Genomic DNA, 18,087 nt, shown 5'->3' with positions numbered 1-18,087 from the left:
TGGCCTCAATCTCCTGACCTCGTGATCTGCCCATCTCGGGCTCCCAAAGTGCTGGGATTACAGGCAAGAGCCACTACGCCCAGCCCAACTATACCATTTTTCAGTGTTGGCACTCATTTTAAATTAAAATGAGTCTGTAAGATTCACTTAAAGAATGTGTACATCACCATACTCAGCTAATTTTTACATTTTTTATAGAGACAGGATCTTCCTGTGTTGCCCAGACTGGTCTTGAAGTCCTGAGCTCAAGTGATCCTTCTGCCTCAACCTCCCAGAGTGCTGAGATCGCAGGCATTAACTACTACATCTGCCCAGCAGATATAATTTTTAAAATGACCAACCTTCGTAACACATATGAGATTCATTTCAAGTGTCTGCAGATATTATATGTACTTAATCATACAAAATTATTTATGATTGAGAATGTTGTGTATTTTTTGTAATTAGCTATCTACTTTTTATTTTTTTATTTTTAAAACCCTGTGATTAAAGGATAGTTACCTATTTTGGGGATCTAAACCAACTCTTGGTTATAAACAGTTGTTATTAAATGCCGGGCATGGTGGCTCACACTTGTAATCCCAGCACTTTGGGAGGCTGAGGTGGGTGGATCATTTGCGGTCAGGAGTTCAAAACCAGCCTAGCCAACATGGTGAAACCCCGTCTCTACTAAAACTACAAAAATCAGCCAGGTACGGTAGCACACACCTGTAATCATAGCTACTTGAGAGGCTGAGGCAGGGGAATCACTTAAACCTAGGAGGCAGAGGTTGCAGTGACCTGAGATTGTGCCACTGCACTCCAGCCTGGGTGACAAAGTGAGACACTGTCTTAAAAAAAGAAAAAAAAAAGCTATTATTTGGTAAACATTTGGGTGCTTTTTGTGCAGTATTTAATAAGCACCAGGTTTTTGATTTTTAATGATGTTACCCCAAGTGTCACTTATTTTTTAATTTATTTTTTGAGACAGAGTCTCACTCTGTTTGCCCAGTCTGGAGTATAGTGGCACAATCTCGACTCACTCTAATCTCCACCTCCCAAGTTCAAATACTTCTCGTGCCTCAGATTCCCAAGTAGCTGGGATTACAGGGGCTTGCCAACATGCCTGGCTAAGTTTAGTATTTTTAGTAGAGATGGGGTATCACCACATTGGCCGGACTGGTCTCGAACTCCTGACCTCAAGTGATCGGCCCCCCTCAGCCTCCCAAAGTGCTGGGATTACAGGTGTGTGCCACCACGCCCGACTCCCAAGTGTCACTTTTGACATAATTCTGCCCTCAAATTACGTTATATATTGTTATAGAATAATATCAAGAACAAACATGCTAGTTAATATTTTATGAGAAAGGTAATTGGTAATATGAATATTTGTGAAGGTGAATTTTCAACCAAAGAAGTAAACTTTTGTTTCAGGGTGCATAAAGACAAATGAAAATATTTAAAGATCTGGGTCAGTTAACATTTGAAATAAATATGTATAAGAACATTATATAGTATGCCAATATCATGTAATATCCCTATTAATATTTAATATTAATATTTATATTTAGGGATACTTACAATATATTAATAATGTCCTTAATATGAATCAGTTCTTAACCAGAGCATTCTTGATAAGAGACTGATGAAGAAAGCAAGCTTCAACCAGGAAAGTCCATCTAGAGATTAGCTGATATAAAATAGTGAGAGACTGACATTCTTTTGTGAGAAGACTATCAGATGTAACTGCTAATTCAGTTTCTCTGCCACAGTAGGTTGTTGCACATAATTATCCATAGACCTCATCAGACCTAAGAGAAAGGTCTGACATGCCATAGGAAATTATGTTCTGTGTGCTTAACCAATGTCCCATCACAGCATGGAAAAACAAGAAGCTTTGCAAGCTGTGATTATGTTAACGGTTTTCTTTTTAAAATGTCTTTCTACCATTAGAATTCTGAAAAGTGTAGTTGAAAAACCAGACATAATCTTACTTAGATTAGCCTACCTTTGTCTGGGATTCACATTAGCTTATATCTTATCAAATACTCCAAAATCCTAGGAAGTCAACAGATGTTAAAACATATTTTTGGTATTAATCATCAGTAATATGAGGGCAAGGGCTAATGGGCAGGCACTGATTAAAGTTGATCATTTCATAATCCCAAGAAACATGTACTCCCCAAGAGGATAAGCCTTAAAGAAGCATTAGCAAATCACTGTTTCACCCCATCATCTTCAACTATTATGATGAATGAATTGGTGATTTTATTTTAGTCTACACATCTTAGGGAAAATTCAGGATGTGAGGGGTTATAACCGATGATTTTGTAGTAAAACACATAAAAGATTCTGATTGTGGCAATATTGCTTGCATTATTCTTTACTATCAAATGAAATAAGGCTCTATGCTTTCTACATCAATATTGGAACATTCAATGAATCAGAAGTGAGGACAATCTATTTCCTTAGCTTTCACAGAGTAGAAGTGATTGTTTTTAATAACCTATTTCTAATTGTTTTTTTAAAATGGAAATAGTTGTTATAGCTCATTTGTTCTGTGTTGAATCTAAACTCTTATGAGGGCAGTATATGTGCTTTTAATGGGATTTTTCCCCCTAATAACTCTAATAGAATATTTTGTCCTTTTCCCATCTGTGAATATGGTAGTGAGATAGACTGTCCCTGTGTTCAGTTTGTGGGAGTGGAAGTATATAGTAGCAGATAAAAGGTAAACAGTGCACTGCAATATAACTAAGGTTGTCAGTAATGAAGATAGCTACAAGGTGCTATTGGAATACAGAGGATTTCTCTCTGGGAAACATAAGCTTAATATCTGACTATCACCAAGATGTTGCTCATACCAACCACAAAATGGCACGTCTTTATAGTTATTTCAACTGTCAAACTATATAGATAATGGTTCTAAGAGAGTTCCATCCATTACTGCAATTTCATTAGTTCTGCCTTTTGCATTAAAAACAAAAGGTAATCAGGCCCCATGTATATCCACAATGGAAGACTTTTGCATAATGTATTCATTAAAAATAAACATATCAGATACTAACTCAGCCTTAATTGTATTTTTATTTTCTGCATTAAACAATGCAGGGATTTGACTAAAGACTGTAACATTTAATAATTTTCAGTTAGAGCCCTTCAGTGAAAGCTTTGAGATAAAGCAACTAGAATCTCAAAGTGATCGAGCCAACTCTGTGACTTAGTATTAACCATAACTATCGCACATGTAAAGGTGAGTTATCCTCTCCAATAGAGGGGAGGCATATAGGAAACATGGGAAAGTAGCAGTATGAACAACAGAGTAAAACAGGTAGTAGAAAACAACAGCATAGGGGTGAAAACCTTGTGAACAAAGAATACTAATTTAAAATGTAAACGTTTTGCAAAGGGAAGATAACTGAATTTCTACATTTTCAGCTCTTTGTATTAAACATTTTGTAATCTGTAACTAGATATTGGTTTTTCTTCTCCACAGAAGATCACCTGATATTTGATAACTTATGCTTTTATTAATTACTACTTGTTTTATAATACAAATGTTTGTGTTCACATCCTCAAGGCTTTATTTTCAAGGAAAAATAAAGTCGTAGTAGCGCGATGTAATAAGCCCCATCTTTCAACCAATTTTTAATTGTCTCATTGGTATGTATATTAGGACTAAATGGCTGTATTCCTTACAAAAAGTAAAATGAGCAATAAGTCAACTGAGTATTCAGGCTATATAAAAACTTCTACCTACTTGGGCCTTGATTATTCTGGTAACATGATTAATGATAGAAAAGTAGATTATGAAATAAGAAAACTAAAAGGCATGTTAAATGCTGTTTAGTCTAAAGGTTTTTAACTCTTGTCTGGTGGAGCAAATGGACACCATCTGTATATGAAAGCCAGATACCAAGAAACTGAGAGTTTACTTAGTGAAACCTACTACTTATGAAAAGTCAAATATCATGTATAACTCATCCAGATCAACTGGTCCCTAGACACTGATTTTTGGGAAGGATGTGAGAGAATTACTGACTCAGATTTAGGGCTTAAAGACTATTGAGAAATTGGAAGGTATTGAGAGATAGGGTTTCATCAGAGTGGACTTAAGTAACCTAGTTGATTTTAGAATTGTCACAGCAAAATCAACATGCTCTGATGCTTGGGGCCTGGCAGAACCTTGCTGGTCTCTGAAGGCTGGGATAAATGAAGCAACAGTAAACCAGGTGCACTCCTTGATTTTTCAGGTAACACAACTTTAGAAAAAAACAATTCTAATACAAGTTTAACCTTATCCTGTTAATTCTAATATTTCAAAAATAATTCTAAAACACTAAGACAATGTTTATCCTATTGCCTCCAATAGGATTTTGTATTTTAAATGGTTTACCAAAAAATGTATCTTATACTTTTGGGTAAACTTTATTTTGTTATACAACCAAAAATCTTAAAACCATCTTAGTACATTAACGTTTTAACAGGTCAACTTTTAGTCTTTATGAGCAGTTGTCACAAAGTTTTACTCAACATTTAAAAAATGTGGTTAACATACTGTAGACACTTCAATATTGCTGCTTATTCTTTGTAATCTTATTTGGCATAATGTTGTCATGTTCAGAGTTATTTTACAGTAACTTAAAGTGAACAGACACACTCCCTCCTCCCCCCACCCTCAATTAAAAATAAAAAAAGGAAAACAGAAAGAAATAAAAAGAACAAAAAGTAAGATTAGGTTCTAGGAGGAGGGAAACCCTAATCCAAGTGTGGGGATGCAGAAGTCAGCTTTTTGCACCCATTCTCCATGCTACAGAATAAACTTTGAGACTACAGCCAAACATTTTCTAAAACCTTTCAAGAAGCTCCAGTGGATTTCTGGATTTGTTCCTTTAAAATCAGGATACTCTGCCTTTGCTCAGGGGGCAGCATGGCAATCTGATCTGCAGTTAGTTGAAGAACCTGCATGATCAAAGCCGCCTTTTCCTGATCCTGTGGAGTGACCTGGCTCTGCCCAGGACTAAAACTGCTAGGCTGGCTTCCACCTTGCTTGCTTGCCCCCTGGATGCCTCCTCCTTGTATACCCACTCCTTGTATGCCTGCCCCCTGCATCCCTCCTCCTTGTATGCCTGCCCCCTGCATGCCTGCTCCCTGCATGCCTGCTCCTTGTATGCCTGTACCCTGCATACCAGCTCCAGGATTCCCCACCCCTGAAATGCCTGGGACCTGTCTGGGTCCCTGAGGAGGGCCACCTGCCCCTATATTAATGGGACCAGGACCCTGAATTCCACCAGTCATAGGACCTCTTGCACTGGGGACAGGGCCCCTCATCTCCAATCCTCTTGCATCCATGCCTCTTGCTTCCATCCCTCTGGTTTCCATGGCACAGGTCTCCATTCCTCTCCTCTCCATTACACGTGTCTCTAAGACCTCAGTTTCCATGGCGCGAGTCTCCATCGCTCGAGAATCTCTACTACCTCTACCATCCATAGGTAGACCCCTTTGATCTATCATGGGGCCTCTGGGCTCTCCAATTAGCAGTCTGGGATCTCCTAATGGCCCTCCCCTCATCTCATGTGAGGAAGGGCCACGAGTGTCATGACCAGAGGCATGATGCATGGGGGGACCCTGATGGGGTGGACCCAGATAACCTCTGGGCTCCACTTCTCCAGTGACTGAAAGCAAAGTCCCTCCACGTGGGTCATTTGGAGCATCTCCTAACAGTCCTCGAGGAGGCAGACCACCAGGAGTCATGGGTCCACGAGGTATAGGAGCTCTAGGATCTGACATCTGCACTTGTCCCCGCTCTAAAGGCACTGGGCCAACCCCTGGCATTCCAAGTTGGGGCTGCATTGCTCCTCCAGGAGTTAAGGAACCAGGACCAGGTCCGGGAACTGCAGCTGGTATTGGCCCTGGAGCTGGAATTCCACCCTGGATAGGAGTCTGCATCAGAGGAGGAATGTCCTTCACAGGTCTCCTAGCCAAATGCTGAGGCTGAGGAGCTGGTGGATTCTGCTGGTTCAGCAGAACATTAGGTCCTGGGCAGAGCCCAGGGCCAGGGCCAGGACCAGGGCCAGGGCCAGGGCCAGAGACAGACACAGACTGAGATTTGCCTGGGATCAGTGGTGTGACATGTATCTTCCGATGAAGAATTTTCAGAGCAATCTCTGGATCCATGATTCTCATCACTACTTGCGCCTGCAACAGCGCATAAGCCAGTTGTGGATTTTGAAGTAACATGTTTCGAGCTTCCTGGTGGCTGTTTTGGACACAGAGCTTCATCTGCTTCATCAGCTCAAACATCTGCTCCGGGGGGAGACTGGCTACTGCTCTGGTAATCGATTCAGGGGCATCTTCTGGATCGATGGGATCCCCATAGGGTGAGTCAATAATGGGCGCTGCAGGCCCGAGGCTCTTTAACTCCTCCTTATTCTTTTCACTGGCAGCATTGTCCACCCGAAGCGCTCTGCCACTGAACTCCCGCCCATTGAGGTTCCGCATGGCACTAAGCGCGGTTTCCTGGTCTTGGTATTCGCAGAAGCCATAGCCCTTGGGTTTTCCCGTCTCTCTATCGTATACCAGCCGGAAACTGACAACAGAACCAACCTCTGAGAAAATGTCCTTTAACTGCTCCTCAGTTGCCTCATACGGAATGTTCCCCACGAACACGGAACGCAGTGATCGATCCATTGCCGGGTCTCTCACCGCCAAACTCGACATGATTCCGGTTGTGCACACTGCCGATAGCGGTTTCTTCCAGGCGTCTGTCCTCTTGCGACCGACACTTCCGCTGAGCAACGGAAGCGGCTCTCAAGATCCGGGCAGAAACCTTACTAATTCGCTTGAATCGTTCTGCTTGCCTGTGGAACCTGCATCCCACTAACAAGTTATCTAATGCTTTAAGTCCCTGATCCTTCGTGGTTCTGTCAGCTTCTTATTACAGAATCGCATGATTCCTTTCCCATTTCACCTTCCGCCGACTTTCTGTGGAGCCCCAACAGCCCCGCTACAACACCCTTGGTACGAGATGACCACAGTAAAGATGGCCGCATAGACTTCACCATAGTAACTGGGAGGGGACTCCTCCCTTGACGTCAAAGGCGGTTTTGCTTCCGTTCCACCGGCGGGAAACCGCCAACCGAAAGCGGATTTAAGGCGGCATGTTTTTCGTTCTGACAAAGTATTTTCATGTGGCCTTTTATTATAGTATAGTTAAGCTAGATTTCAAATCACATTCCAGACTGAGGCAAAAGCGTAGTCGTTTCAAAGCACATTTGAGATTTGCCCCTTAAAGTAAAACAGTATTATATTTCCTTTTTAGAACAACGTTTTTGGAAATTAACTGACAAGAAATATAAACTGAAGCGTGTGCCGGCTGGACCCTGCCCCCACTCTGTTGCTTCCTATAACCGCTGTTAATGGATGGGTGGCAGACCCTTCTAGGTTTTTTTGAGCACACGGGCAGCAGTCGTGCTATTCCTATTATTACGGTTTTCTTCCTTAATAATAACCGATTTCAGTATTAATTGGTGATTAAATAAATTAGTGATTAATTAGTTATTAGCATTTTATGGCTTCAGAGTATGGAATAATGAAATTTACTTAACTATCCCTACATTGATTGGTTCTGATTTTTATTATATCATGCAGTGAGTCCACCACTTCCATGAAGGGAAAAACAAATAGTGGTTGTCTTCTGCTGTTAGCTTTGCAGGCAGGAGTTAAAACATATTCACTGTGGGGTTTCCTCGACTCCAATTCGAAGATAGAACTGAAACTTGGGGATGGCTAGGTAAATTCCCAAGGACAAGCAGCTGGAAAGAGGCAAAGTCAGGATTCTAACCCAGGTTGGTCTCGCATCGCTCCAGATCTACACTGCCTTACGCATATTGAATATTTGAAATGCAGCTAGTGTGATTGAGGAATTGAATTTTAAATTTCATTTTTTATTAATTTAAATATAAAAACCAATGTTCAGTAGGCTATTGGAAAACTTTTTTAGCATTTATGACAACTTGGGTATAAAATCTACTTTTGCAGTAATAAATTGTATTTTAAATAAAAATCATTTCACAGAACACTAAGATTTTAAAAAAAAGAAATAAAAAGAAAGTACTTCCAGTCAAAATGTAACATTCCAGTTGAGGTATGCCATACATGTAAGACACATGAAAGATTTTAATGATCAAATACCAAAAAATGTAAAAATAGCTCATCAATTTTATATTGTTTATAAGTTGAAATGTAATATTTTTGTATACTGGATTAAAAAATTATTTTGAAGTTAATGTTATTCATTTCACTTTTTAAAATGTGGCTATTAGAAAATTTAAAATTATATGTATAGATTGCATTATACATCTGTGGACTGGACTGCTCCAAGTCTGTGCTTTAACTCCAAAACAGAGAATTATTTTATTCTGAAATATGCTTCTTAAGTGGATTATGAAACTTCTAAATTTCAGCAAAAAAATTGTATTATGTATCCTCAGAATCCTTGTCCAATGAATAGATTTGACATGAGTATGATGGTTTAGTTGCAAATAAGACATCCATTTACCTTCAAGTTTTTGAAACGGTTCTGTACTTAGCTGTTCACCCAAGACGCACGACAGTTTATATTTGCAAATGATAAGGTGCATTTACATCACCTAACAAGATTTCCCTGCTATATCAAAGAAACAGAATAGCCACCTGCTAGCAATGTTTCCCCAGTGTGATTCATTTATTGGGGACAAAAGGGGAGGGGTTAAGGATAGTATCATTTCAAAAAACTAAAGACAAATTTATTTTTCTTCCTTCTACACCATCACTTTACAAAGAGAAGCCATACCTTTTTTATACATGTTCCGTCAAGGGTAACTTACAAGTTGAATATGTGTGTAATTGTGTGTGTATTAAATGTAGTAGTCATGAAGAGAGTAATGGGGTATTATAATATATTGCAAAATTCATAGAAGATCGCACAGCTTGACAGAGTTTCTTTACTGCTGCTGATACTATCTAAACCAGTGGTCCTCACATGCATCAGAATCACCTTGAGCCACGACTTGTTAAGTCAGATTGTGCTTTAGCAGGTCTGGAGAATTTGCATTTCTAATAAGCTCTCAGGTGACGCTGATGCTGCTGGTTTGGAGATCTTTAAGAATCATTTGGTCCTAGGGATTGTTAGTAGATTTTCTCATTTATATCAGACCGAACTAAATTTAGTATACTCTATTAAAAGGTTTTAGGTAAAGGTTTTAAAAACATTATTAATTTACTATTAATATACTATTCTAGTACATGCTGATCTGCTACTGAAGATACCCTGGACATGAAGACTGGGTGAACAGAGAGTAGTTGAAGGACTATGGGGACAAACAAGAAGGGAAAAGTTATGACTATAGAATGTGCTTTAGTCACAGGCTTTCCATGTTCTCTTTAGTCCCACTATTGCAAACTAGTAGAATGATTTGTCATGCCTCCCTTCATACAGGACCAGTGTGACCCACCATGTAATTCCATGCCCAGAACACATAAACTAATACTTATTGTTAACTGAATGGCCCCAAATCAAGAGCTCAGAGAAACCTATGTATATTTCCTGGTACCAGTACATATTTTTTTATAGATCTAACTTGGAAGAACATCCATTTTTATACTGCTTTTTTATTCCCATAAAGTTTAAATTTTAGATATTTATAGCATGGCATACACTCTGAAGAAAAGTGTACATGGTATAGTGTATGTTCAGATGTTGATTCTTTCAATAGATTGATACCAAATATGTTAAGACTGATTTCAAACACACAAGAGAATGTACGGCCAAATGGAAACTGTCCTCTAATCACTTTCAGAAACTATAAACCTAATCCATTGCTCAAAATGATTTTTTTTTTTTGGACACAGGATTTCACTCCCATCAGCCAGGCTGGAGTGCAATGGTGTGATCTTGGCTTACTGCAGTCTCTGCCTCCTGGGCTCAAGCGATTCTCCTGCTTTAGCCTCCCAAGTAAAGACTACAGGCATATGCCACTGCTCATGGCTAGTTTTTTGTGCATTTTGTAGAGACGGGGTTTCATCATGTTGGCCAGGCTGGTCTCGAACTCCTGAACTCAAGCGATCTGCTTGTCTCAGCCTCCCAGAGAGTGGGCATTATAGGCATAAGACACTGCACCTGGCCTCAGACTGATTTTTGAACTTCTACCCTGAAATTGCTTTGGGCCTCATTTGTAAGTCATACTAGAAAATCAGTACACTAACTGAACAGTGTACTTTATTTTTAACGAAGAACAGGATTATGCAACAAAATCACCCAACTTCCTGACCAGATTTGGCAAAAATGTCATGCTTAGCTAATTCCAAATATCAAACCTTACATCAGAATATAAAAATTCTATAATCTTTGAGGGAATTTAAGAAAAAGATTCACCATAGAGTATAGGGAAAAAAGAAAAGATTCACTATAGATTAAGTAGACAAATTGCAAAGACAAGAACTAAAAATATTTTGAGTAATGACAGGCATTTTTGAAATAAGTGTACGGGTCCTTCAAGGAATAGCGCAAATAAACTGCTCCACAAAGCTTTCTATGACCTTTCTACCCTTTCCTCTAGGTTAGAAGTAATTTTGTTTTTCTTTGGATATAAACTATTCCTTATAACTTGTACCTTTCTGATTATAGTAACTCCTTTACCTTTCAGCAAAATTGCAATTTTTCTTCTAAAGTATAAAATAATTGTATATCCCCCTTTATCAGTTAACTAAGTGCTTCAAATGTATTATTTAATTCCATCAATATTTATTCCAAACACTGACAATACAGCAGTGAAAACAATAGACAGTCTACCAGAACAAGAAGGTCTCTAAATGTGGTCCTTGGTTCAGTGGCATCAGCATCACCTGGAAATATCTTAGAAAATAAACGTTTGGGGCCCTACTCCAAATCTATTGCATCAGAAACAGAGAAATCTTTGAACAAGTTTTCCAGGTAATTCTAATTCAAGCTCAATTTTGAGAACCACCACATTATAAGAATGCAATCATAGTTGGCAGGCACAGTGACTCACGCCTGTAATCCTGGCACTTTGGAAGGTGGAGGTGGGTGGATCATTTGGTCAGGAGTTCAAGACCAGCCTGGCCAACATGGTGAAACCCCGTGTCTACTAAATATGCAAAAATTAACCAGGTGTGGTGGTGCATGCTTCTAATCCCAGCTATTTTGGAGGCCGAGGTGGGAGGATCACTTGAACATGGGATGTGGATGTTACAGTGAACTGAGATCACACCACTGCATTCCAGCCTGGGCAACAGAGTAAAACTTCCATATCCAAAAGAAAAAGAGAAAACAAAACCAGAATGCAATTACAGTATAGATAGCTGATAGATAAATAGATAGATAAATATTTTGTTTTCACCTCTATATCCTCAACACCTGGGGTAGAGCTCAGCACAGGTGGATGTTCATTATATATTTGTTGAATGCATGACAGGAAATGACTTTAAAGTTTGTTAATTCACAAATATTTCATTTTACCAAGGATAGAACGTGTGGCATTGAATAACGTGCCTCAAATCAAAGAGAAGACATGCTGCCAGGACCCTTGTTATTTTATTCCTAGGTCAGTGATAGTTCTTCCAAGTTGCCATTTGATAAAATAGATATGCAGTGAAGTACGTAGAGATGGAAGAGAGTGATATGGTCTAGATCATCAAGGAAAGCTTTCTGATGGCAATGAGATTTAGGGATGGGTTATAATCTGGCATAGATAGGTAGAAGATGAAGAAAATAAACCAGGAGCTAGTAATAGCCAACACATGAAATTGGGACCTGGTGTTTTTCATGGCCTCAGAGGAAACCAAGAGAGCTGGTGACTAGTGTGACAAAAGATGGGTTTCTGGGACAGATTACAAAAGGTTTTGAAGTTCAGATTCAGGAATGTGAACTTGATGTGAGAGTCAGTATGCTTCCTTCACCACCTCCTGAAACACGAACATAGAATAATAATGGCAGAGGCTTAAGAATACCAAACTTATCTAATCCTTTTCTATATATTTTCTACCTAGGCAGTTCTTTTTAATTCCTTATAACTTTTAATCTAAATTGTGGCAGTTGTTCTTCCTACATATAACATACTCTATGTGTAGCTTCATTTTCATTACTTGCCCTCCATCCCTTCACATATTCTCCTCTGGCTAAATTGTACCACTCACTTTTTACTATACATGATCTGTATTTTTTCAGCTCCTAACTTTTTGTGATACTATTTGTCAGGAATGCCTCCTTTTTTCCTCTTCTTCTCTTCCCTCCCTCGTGTTTAAATCTTTCTGTTTTTCAATGCTTACCTCAAAGACTTTCCATTTAGAGTATTGGTTTGGTATTCATTATCTTCTATATTAGAGGTATCAATATTCTTGTATTACCATAAAATCTATATCTGATTGATATTCTGCACAATGCCTAGTCCAGTACTTTTATATTCTAAGCACTTAGTAAATATTTTTTCAATTAATACAAGATCATCTTACAATAACAAAATATGGATGTTAACCAAATGATAATTTAAAGCCTTTTGCTTACAAAATACTTTTCTCTGGGTTCCCACGTTTAGTCCTGATAACAGTCTTATGAAGTACATACAATTGTTTCCTGATTTTTAACAATGAAGAAACTCAGAGAGTTATTACGTAGAACTTTACCAAACAATGGACTCACTCAAAATACAGATACTTTATAAAGGCAAATTCTGAGCACTTAGTAGGGAGAAGGCTCTTTGATAAATGCTTTATATAATATTTCATTCTTTCTGCAACCTTTTGAAGATAGGCAGTCATAGTTCCTCAATTTATAGGTAAAGAACAGAGGCACAGAGAAGTTAACTAGTGTGCCTATGCTAACTAGCAGAATGAGGATTTGAACACACACCATTTGACTTAAGAAATCAAGTTCATAAATCATTGTTGTATTAAGCAAGTTGCCTAAGGATACATAGCTAGTAAGTGGCATAATGACAATCTGAAAGCAGGTCTCCTGAATTTAAGCTTTCTATTTCACAAGTAGTAGAGTAATCACAAGTTATTGTTGCCTGGGCACCATCTCCCTTGGCCTTTTTCCTGATTGTCTCTGAGTGTAACTAACTGCAGTTGTGACATCACAATCAGTGCTGTGGTAACGGATGGACTGTGAGGTATAAAGACTGAAGCAATTGAGAAAATGTTTTCCTTTTTCAATTTGCAGGACTATAGTTAAACTTCACATAAGGACTTTTATAAGGCATCCAGTTAGATAAAGCATGCATTTTTCCATAAAATCAAAGAGCCCAAATTAATTTGGTATGTAACTTTTTTCCCCAAAATGTTAAACATATTTAATATGAAACAATATACAGAGGAATAAAAAGCAAATTTCATTTACTCAAACTCCTAATCTCAAATGCTCCACCTGCCTCAGCCTCCCAAAGTGCTGGGAGTGAGCCACGATGCCTGGCCCCGAATTTCATTTACTTATACACAGGATGAATCACTGTTATTGGCAAGTGCAGATTACATGAATTTGGGACTGCTGGGAGTCTGCCATTTCTGGACTTGAGGTTGAACAGAACCAAATGTTCTCCCTGGAAGGGATTGCGAAGTCCAGCCCCATTTTTTTTATTTTTTTATTTTTTTAGTAGATTAAGAGTATGATGCCCAGGAAAGTAAAGAAATTAGACCAGGGTCAAATGTCCACTTACTGATCTAGCTTGTAAAAGGATTTAGATATTAATATTTTTCTCATCCAAAGTGTGCTCTCAGCCCTTAGAAAAGGCAGTAGAGTGAAGGAATTAAGGACACAGAGATTTTAATGTCAGAGTGACTTAGACTGGCTACCTAGTTCAACAAGTAGTTGTGTGGCCTTGTACAAATTACTTCACCTCTCTGTGGTTTCATTTCCACATCTTTTAAATGAGAATAATGTCACCCGTATTGGATTGTTGTGTGGCAGAATACAGGATATACTTATATTTTTATTATTCCTTACATTGTATGGTAATTATTAATCTACATTTGTTATATAGTAATAGTAGATGAAGTAGCATCTTATGTGGAAAGAGACACAAGTTTTAGTCTAATGCTATTTATTTGGGGGCCTGTATCTTTATTTTTATTATTGAAGGGCTTGTACTTGTACTAATGGTCTTGTCAGATTATATTATTTTCAAGTTGTACAACCTTAACACTGCCATTTTAGCTTGCGGTAGATTTGTAGTTGAAGTGGATACTTTTTAGGCTTGATCTTATAGAATATTTCAATGAGAATTTTACTGATCATCTTGGTGCACATTAGGTTCTTGTACTAAACCATGAAATACACTCTTCAAATATTTAGTCAGCTAGAATTCCACTGGTCCATTTTTATTTAAAGGGCCTGCCTGAACTTTGACTATGGAGGATATAGGCTTATTTAACACCACATTGTTCTGCCACGCAGGTACCTATTTGAGCACATAGTCCCGCTCAGGGTGATATTAGGACTACTACTTTTAAGTGTGCACTGGCAGACATAGGCCATTTATTCCAACATAGAAAGGCATAACTAATTGGACAAGAAGCAGAGCTCCCTTATTCGTGCTTCAGGCTGTCACCCGAAGGAACACAGAAGTATCCTCACAAACTGTGGAAAAGTACAAGTCCTGTAACTAGGTCTGAATAAAGATACCCTGTTTAAGTGGAACAACGCATGAATCTTTTTTTTTTTCTTTTTTTCTTTTTTTTTTTTTTTGTCCTGTGACCAGAACAATACAACACCTTACTTCAGAGAAATGTGTAAACTGCCACTCACTTCAGAAATTTGGCTAGTATATCTCTTCTGAGGCTAGGTTGGTCTGAGAATGTGCCTATATTTATACCAAGTTACAGGAAAGAGGCCTTTCTGAAACATTTGATTCCAGGCTTAGACTGTTGAAAAATAACAAAAGTTGGTTTAACAGAATATATTTTAGATTCATTATCACGGTTGAATGATCCTTGAAAAACATTACTTCAGGAATGCCAGTTTAAATTTACCTTCTAACTCTAGATTATTGGGTTAGAAATTAGATAGAAAACCTAAAATCTAATGTTTATAGGAATGTAGTAGCTAGCGCTTTATGGTACAAATACAGAAACCAATTCCAACCAAGGTAAGCAAAAGAGGCGGTGGTTTTTTTCATGACATTTTGTTATCTCTCAGAACCCACAGAAATTAGTCTGCTAGGCTGCTGTATTAGAATACCACAGACTTAAACAGAAATTTATTTTCTTACAGTCCTACATGCTGGAAGTTCAAATTCAAGGTGCCAATAGGTTTGCTTTCTCCTGATCCTCTCTCCTTGCCTTGCAAATGGCTGCCTCCTCAGTGTCCTCACTTCGCCTGCTGTGTGCAGGCACTCTGGTGTCTCCTCCTTTTCCTATAAGGACTCTCATTGTATTAGATTAGGGGTCCACACATATGACCTCATTTAATTATGATTATCTCTTTAAAGGCTGTCTCTAAATACAATCACAATGCGGGCAGGGCTTGAACATATGAATTTTGAGGGACATAGTTGACTCCATAACAAGCCGTAAGGCAGTAACCTCTAGGAAAAGAAAAAATGGATAATTGTTGGCATTCAGAATACTCTATTCCCAACTCTTTCTCTCTCTCTCAAAATCTTTATCTCCCCACTCCCTTCCTCGCTCCCTCTTCACTGCGTCTCTTTATACATTTGTGGTGGTTTTCCTCTGTTGAAAGATCAGATCTCCTATTTCTCTTTCTAGTCCACTGTCATTCCAGTTTTCTGGAACTGGGAATCTGAAGGTCCTGCTTTATTCTGATGTGTATCTGTGATTCAATTCAGCATTGTTAAGAGGTTGGAGCCAGAATGATAGTGAGAGCATTTACCAGTCTACGTCTGCTGGGGCCCAGTAGTCAGCTGGAGCAGGAGGAGCCCTACAGACCTTTGCGGTGCCAGTTGTTAACCTCCTTTACCTTCCAGGTCATGGAGCGGTCAGGAGACTGACTTAAGGGGCTCGAGGGAGCATCTATCATCCTGTACCACTGATGTAGCCATACTGGTTACTGCTGAATATCTATCCTGGTTGACCATGAATTCCAAAAATACTTCAGTGACCTACTCTTATGAAGGAAGGGAACAGTTAAAAGGGCTGTTTTGAGCTAGGCAGCCATTTCCAATGCACATTCTGCCAGAGAAAGTCTGTCTACAACCTTCCTCTAAATCATTCTCTCAATCTCGGCAAAACATAAAACATTTCCAAAAATAGATCATTTTCTTAGAATTGTTTAAATGTGGACTTCCAGTTAGAAAAATTGTCTAATATAAAACAGTAGAGGAATGTTTAGCCACCAATTCACAGTCTTTAGAAAGTTCACACCATATATAATGCATGATGTTCTTGAAGGTGAATACAGTGTACACTTTAAAATACCAAACTCTTCCATCCTGCATATAAAAATATTGACAATTTTTCTTGACAGTTTAATGATAAAATAATAGCGACAATTCTTTCAGTTACTATCATCTTTATCACTATCATCTGACATTTATGTTGAAATAGCTGCATATACATTCTTGCAGAGAAGTACAATGAGAAACTTTTCTCTCTGCCCTCCGGGTGTTTGTCAGTTGCATCCTGGCTCTGAGGAACAAAACAAGTGCCTGCAGGAAAACAGGGAAGTGCAGATGACCTACTCCTCTGGGGCTCAGCCTTTTATTAGCCTTGAAAATGGAATTGTGTGTGTTGGTCCATAGCCCTTGAGGGGTCTAGGAAAGAGAAGCTGATGCCTGCAGGGAGAATAAAGAAAGTGCCAATATTTTTCTTTCCATGTAGTGGTCTGGAGTTTGCTGCCAAGCTCCCAGGACTGGGTAATTGTTGCAGGTCTTCATTCTTATCAAAGGGACTTCCACAGGGAGGAGAGGTTCTGAGAAATCCTTCTGGCAGCAGGTGTCTGCAGATGGGGAGGCAGAGATGAGGGAGGGAAGGAAAGTGTTTGCATCCCCATCAGGAAGGAAACTTACCTGACACATTTCAGAGCAGCAAGGATTTGACAATGCTTTAGGATACTAAAGTTAGGATACTCATTATTCAACTAAAAGTTATCCAGAGTATATTTTATAAATACTTTCTGAGTGTATACTTTGTGGAAGGAAGGCACACAGTTGGACAATATGGGAGTTTAAATGTGAACAAAAATGTGACTTCCCTTTTCAGTAGTACTTCCACAGAAAACTTTATCATTAACCTTCTCTTGAACTCACACTGAGGATTTATGGTGCTCAGATTTGAGTCTCTGGCAGAAGAACAGCCGTGCCTGCAAGGAGTTTCCCTTCTGTCAGACAAGATAGAGAATAGAGAATTTGAGTAGAGAGTTTTCAAATGCATTTTTTTGATTTGTTTGATTTCCTGAGAGGTATATAGAAAATGAAAATGTAACTGCTGTTCATCCATTGACCCTCTTTCTGAGGTTCAAGATGAAAGATTTTTTTTCTTTATTACTGAGAAAAGGACTGTCACTCCCCAAACTCTATCTACCTATATATACTGAAGATAGGGATTATGACTCATAGCAGCATTCCACTCAAAGTCAGCATAACACTAAAGTTCCTCATACACCCCTTTATCTAGAAGCAGAAGCTTCACGCAAGCCTGCTCTATGGATAGTACATTGTTGCAAGGCCATTGATTCTTTGAGCAGCTAATGGTCATTTCATGGCCAGAGTTCTTAAACGCTACCCTTAAAGCATGATTTCTTGAGAACAATATTTAAGTACCACAAAAGTAAACATAGAACCAAATTTATTACTTAAATGACTACAGTTAAATTTAAATATCATTTGTACTTAAAGCAAATGATGCCATCAGTTTCTTCTCACAAGTGAAGCATGATAGCTTGCTAACCGGGGACAGCAGAGTCAATGTGCCTGTTGATGCCATGATACATCGTCCTGTTTTATGGGGGAGGGAATTATTTTTATTTAATTTTCTTTTTTGTTAATAGAGATCGAGGGGAGGTCTCCTCATGTTAGCAGGCTGGTCTCGAACTTCTGGCCTCAAACAAGCCTCCCATCTTGGCCTCCCAACGTGCTGGGATTACTGGCGTGAGCCACC

General features: G+C 38.8%; 2 protein-coding genes across 4 annotated transcripts in view; one reads left to right on the top strand and one right to left on the bottom strand.

Moving 5' to 3' along the window:
- Positions 1 to 18,087, top strand: part of PRKG1 (protein kinase, cGMP-dependent, type I) — a 1,334,865-nt gene that overhangs the window by 673,930 nt on the left and 642,848 nt on the right. The window lies entirely within an intron of this gene.
- Positions 3,048 to 7,032, bottom strand: CSTF2T (cleavage stimulation factor, 3' pre-RNA, subunit 2, 64kDa, tau variant). 3 transcript variants are annotated; one of them, XM_011990273.1, is made up of 3 exons: positions 6,048 to 7,032; positions 5,199 to 6,017; positions 3,048 to 5,066 (listed from the first exon to the last, which is right to left on the bottom strand). In XM_011990273.1, exons 1-3 carry the CDS (start codon positions 6,697 to 6,699, stop codon positions 4,837 to 4,839), a joined length of 1,701 nt encoding a protein of 566 aa, XP_011845663.1. In that variant the 5' UTR covers positions 6,700 to 7,032; the 3' UTR covers positions 3,048 to 4,836. The 3 variants fall into 3 exon arrangements, with proteins under 3 accessions (XP_011845663.1, XP_011845664.1, XP_011845662.1); XM_011990274.1 differs by having other exon boundaries at positions 3,048 to 5,085; positions 5,160 to 7,032; XM_011990272.1 differs by having other exon boundaries at positions 3,048 to 7,032.

Source organism: Mandrillus leucophaeus, unplaced genomic scaffold, assembly GCF_000951045.1.
Source record: "Mandrillus leucophaeus isolate KB7577 unplaced genomic scaffold, Mleu.le_1.0 Scaffold376, whole genome shotgun sequence".
NCBI lineage: Eukaryota > Metazoa > Chordata > Mammalia > Primates > Cercopithecidae > Mandrillus > Mandrillus leucophaeus.
Note: the sequence above shows the minus strand (reverse complement) of the source record. Positions and strands in the feature narration are given on the sequence as shown.

Bases quoted from the DNA above. Each gene is read 5' to 3' on its own strand.
- CSTF2T (XM_011990272.1), bottom strand. From the start codon at position 6,699: ATGTCGAGTTTGGCGGTGAGAGACCCGGCAATGGATCGATCACTGCGT.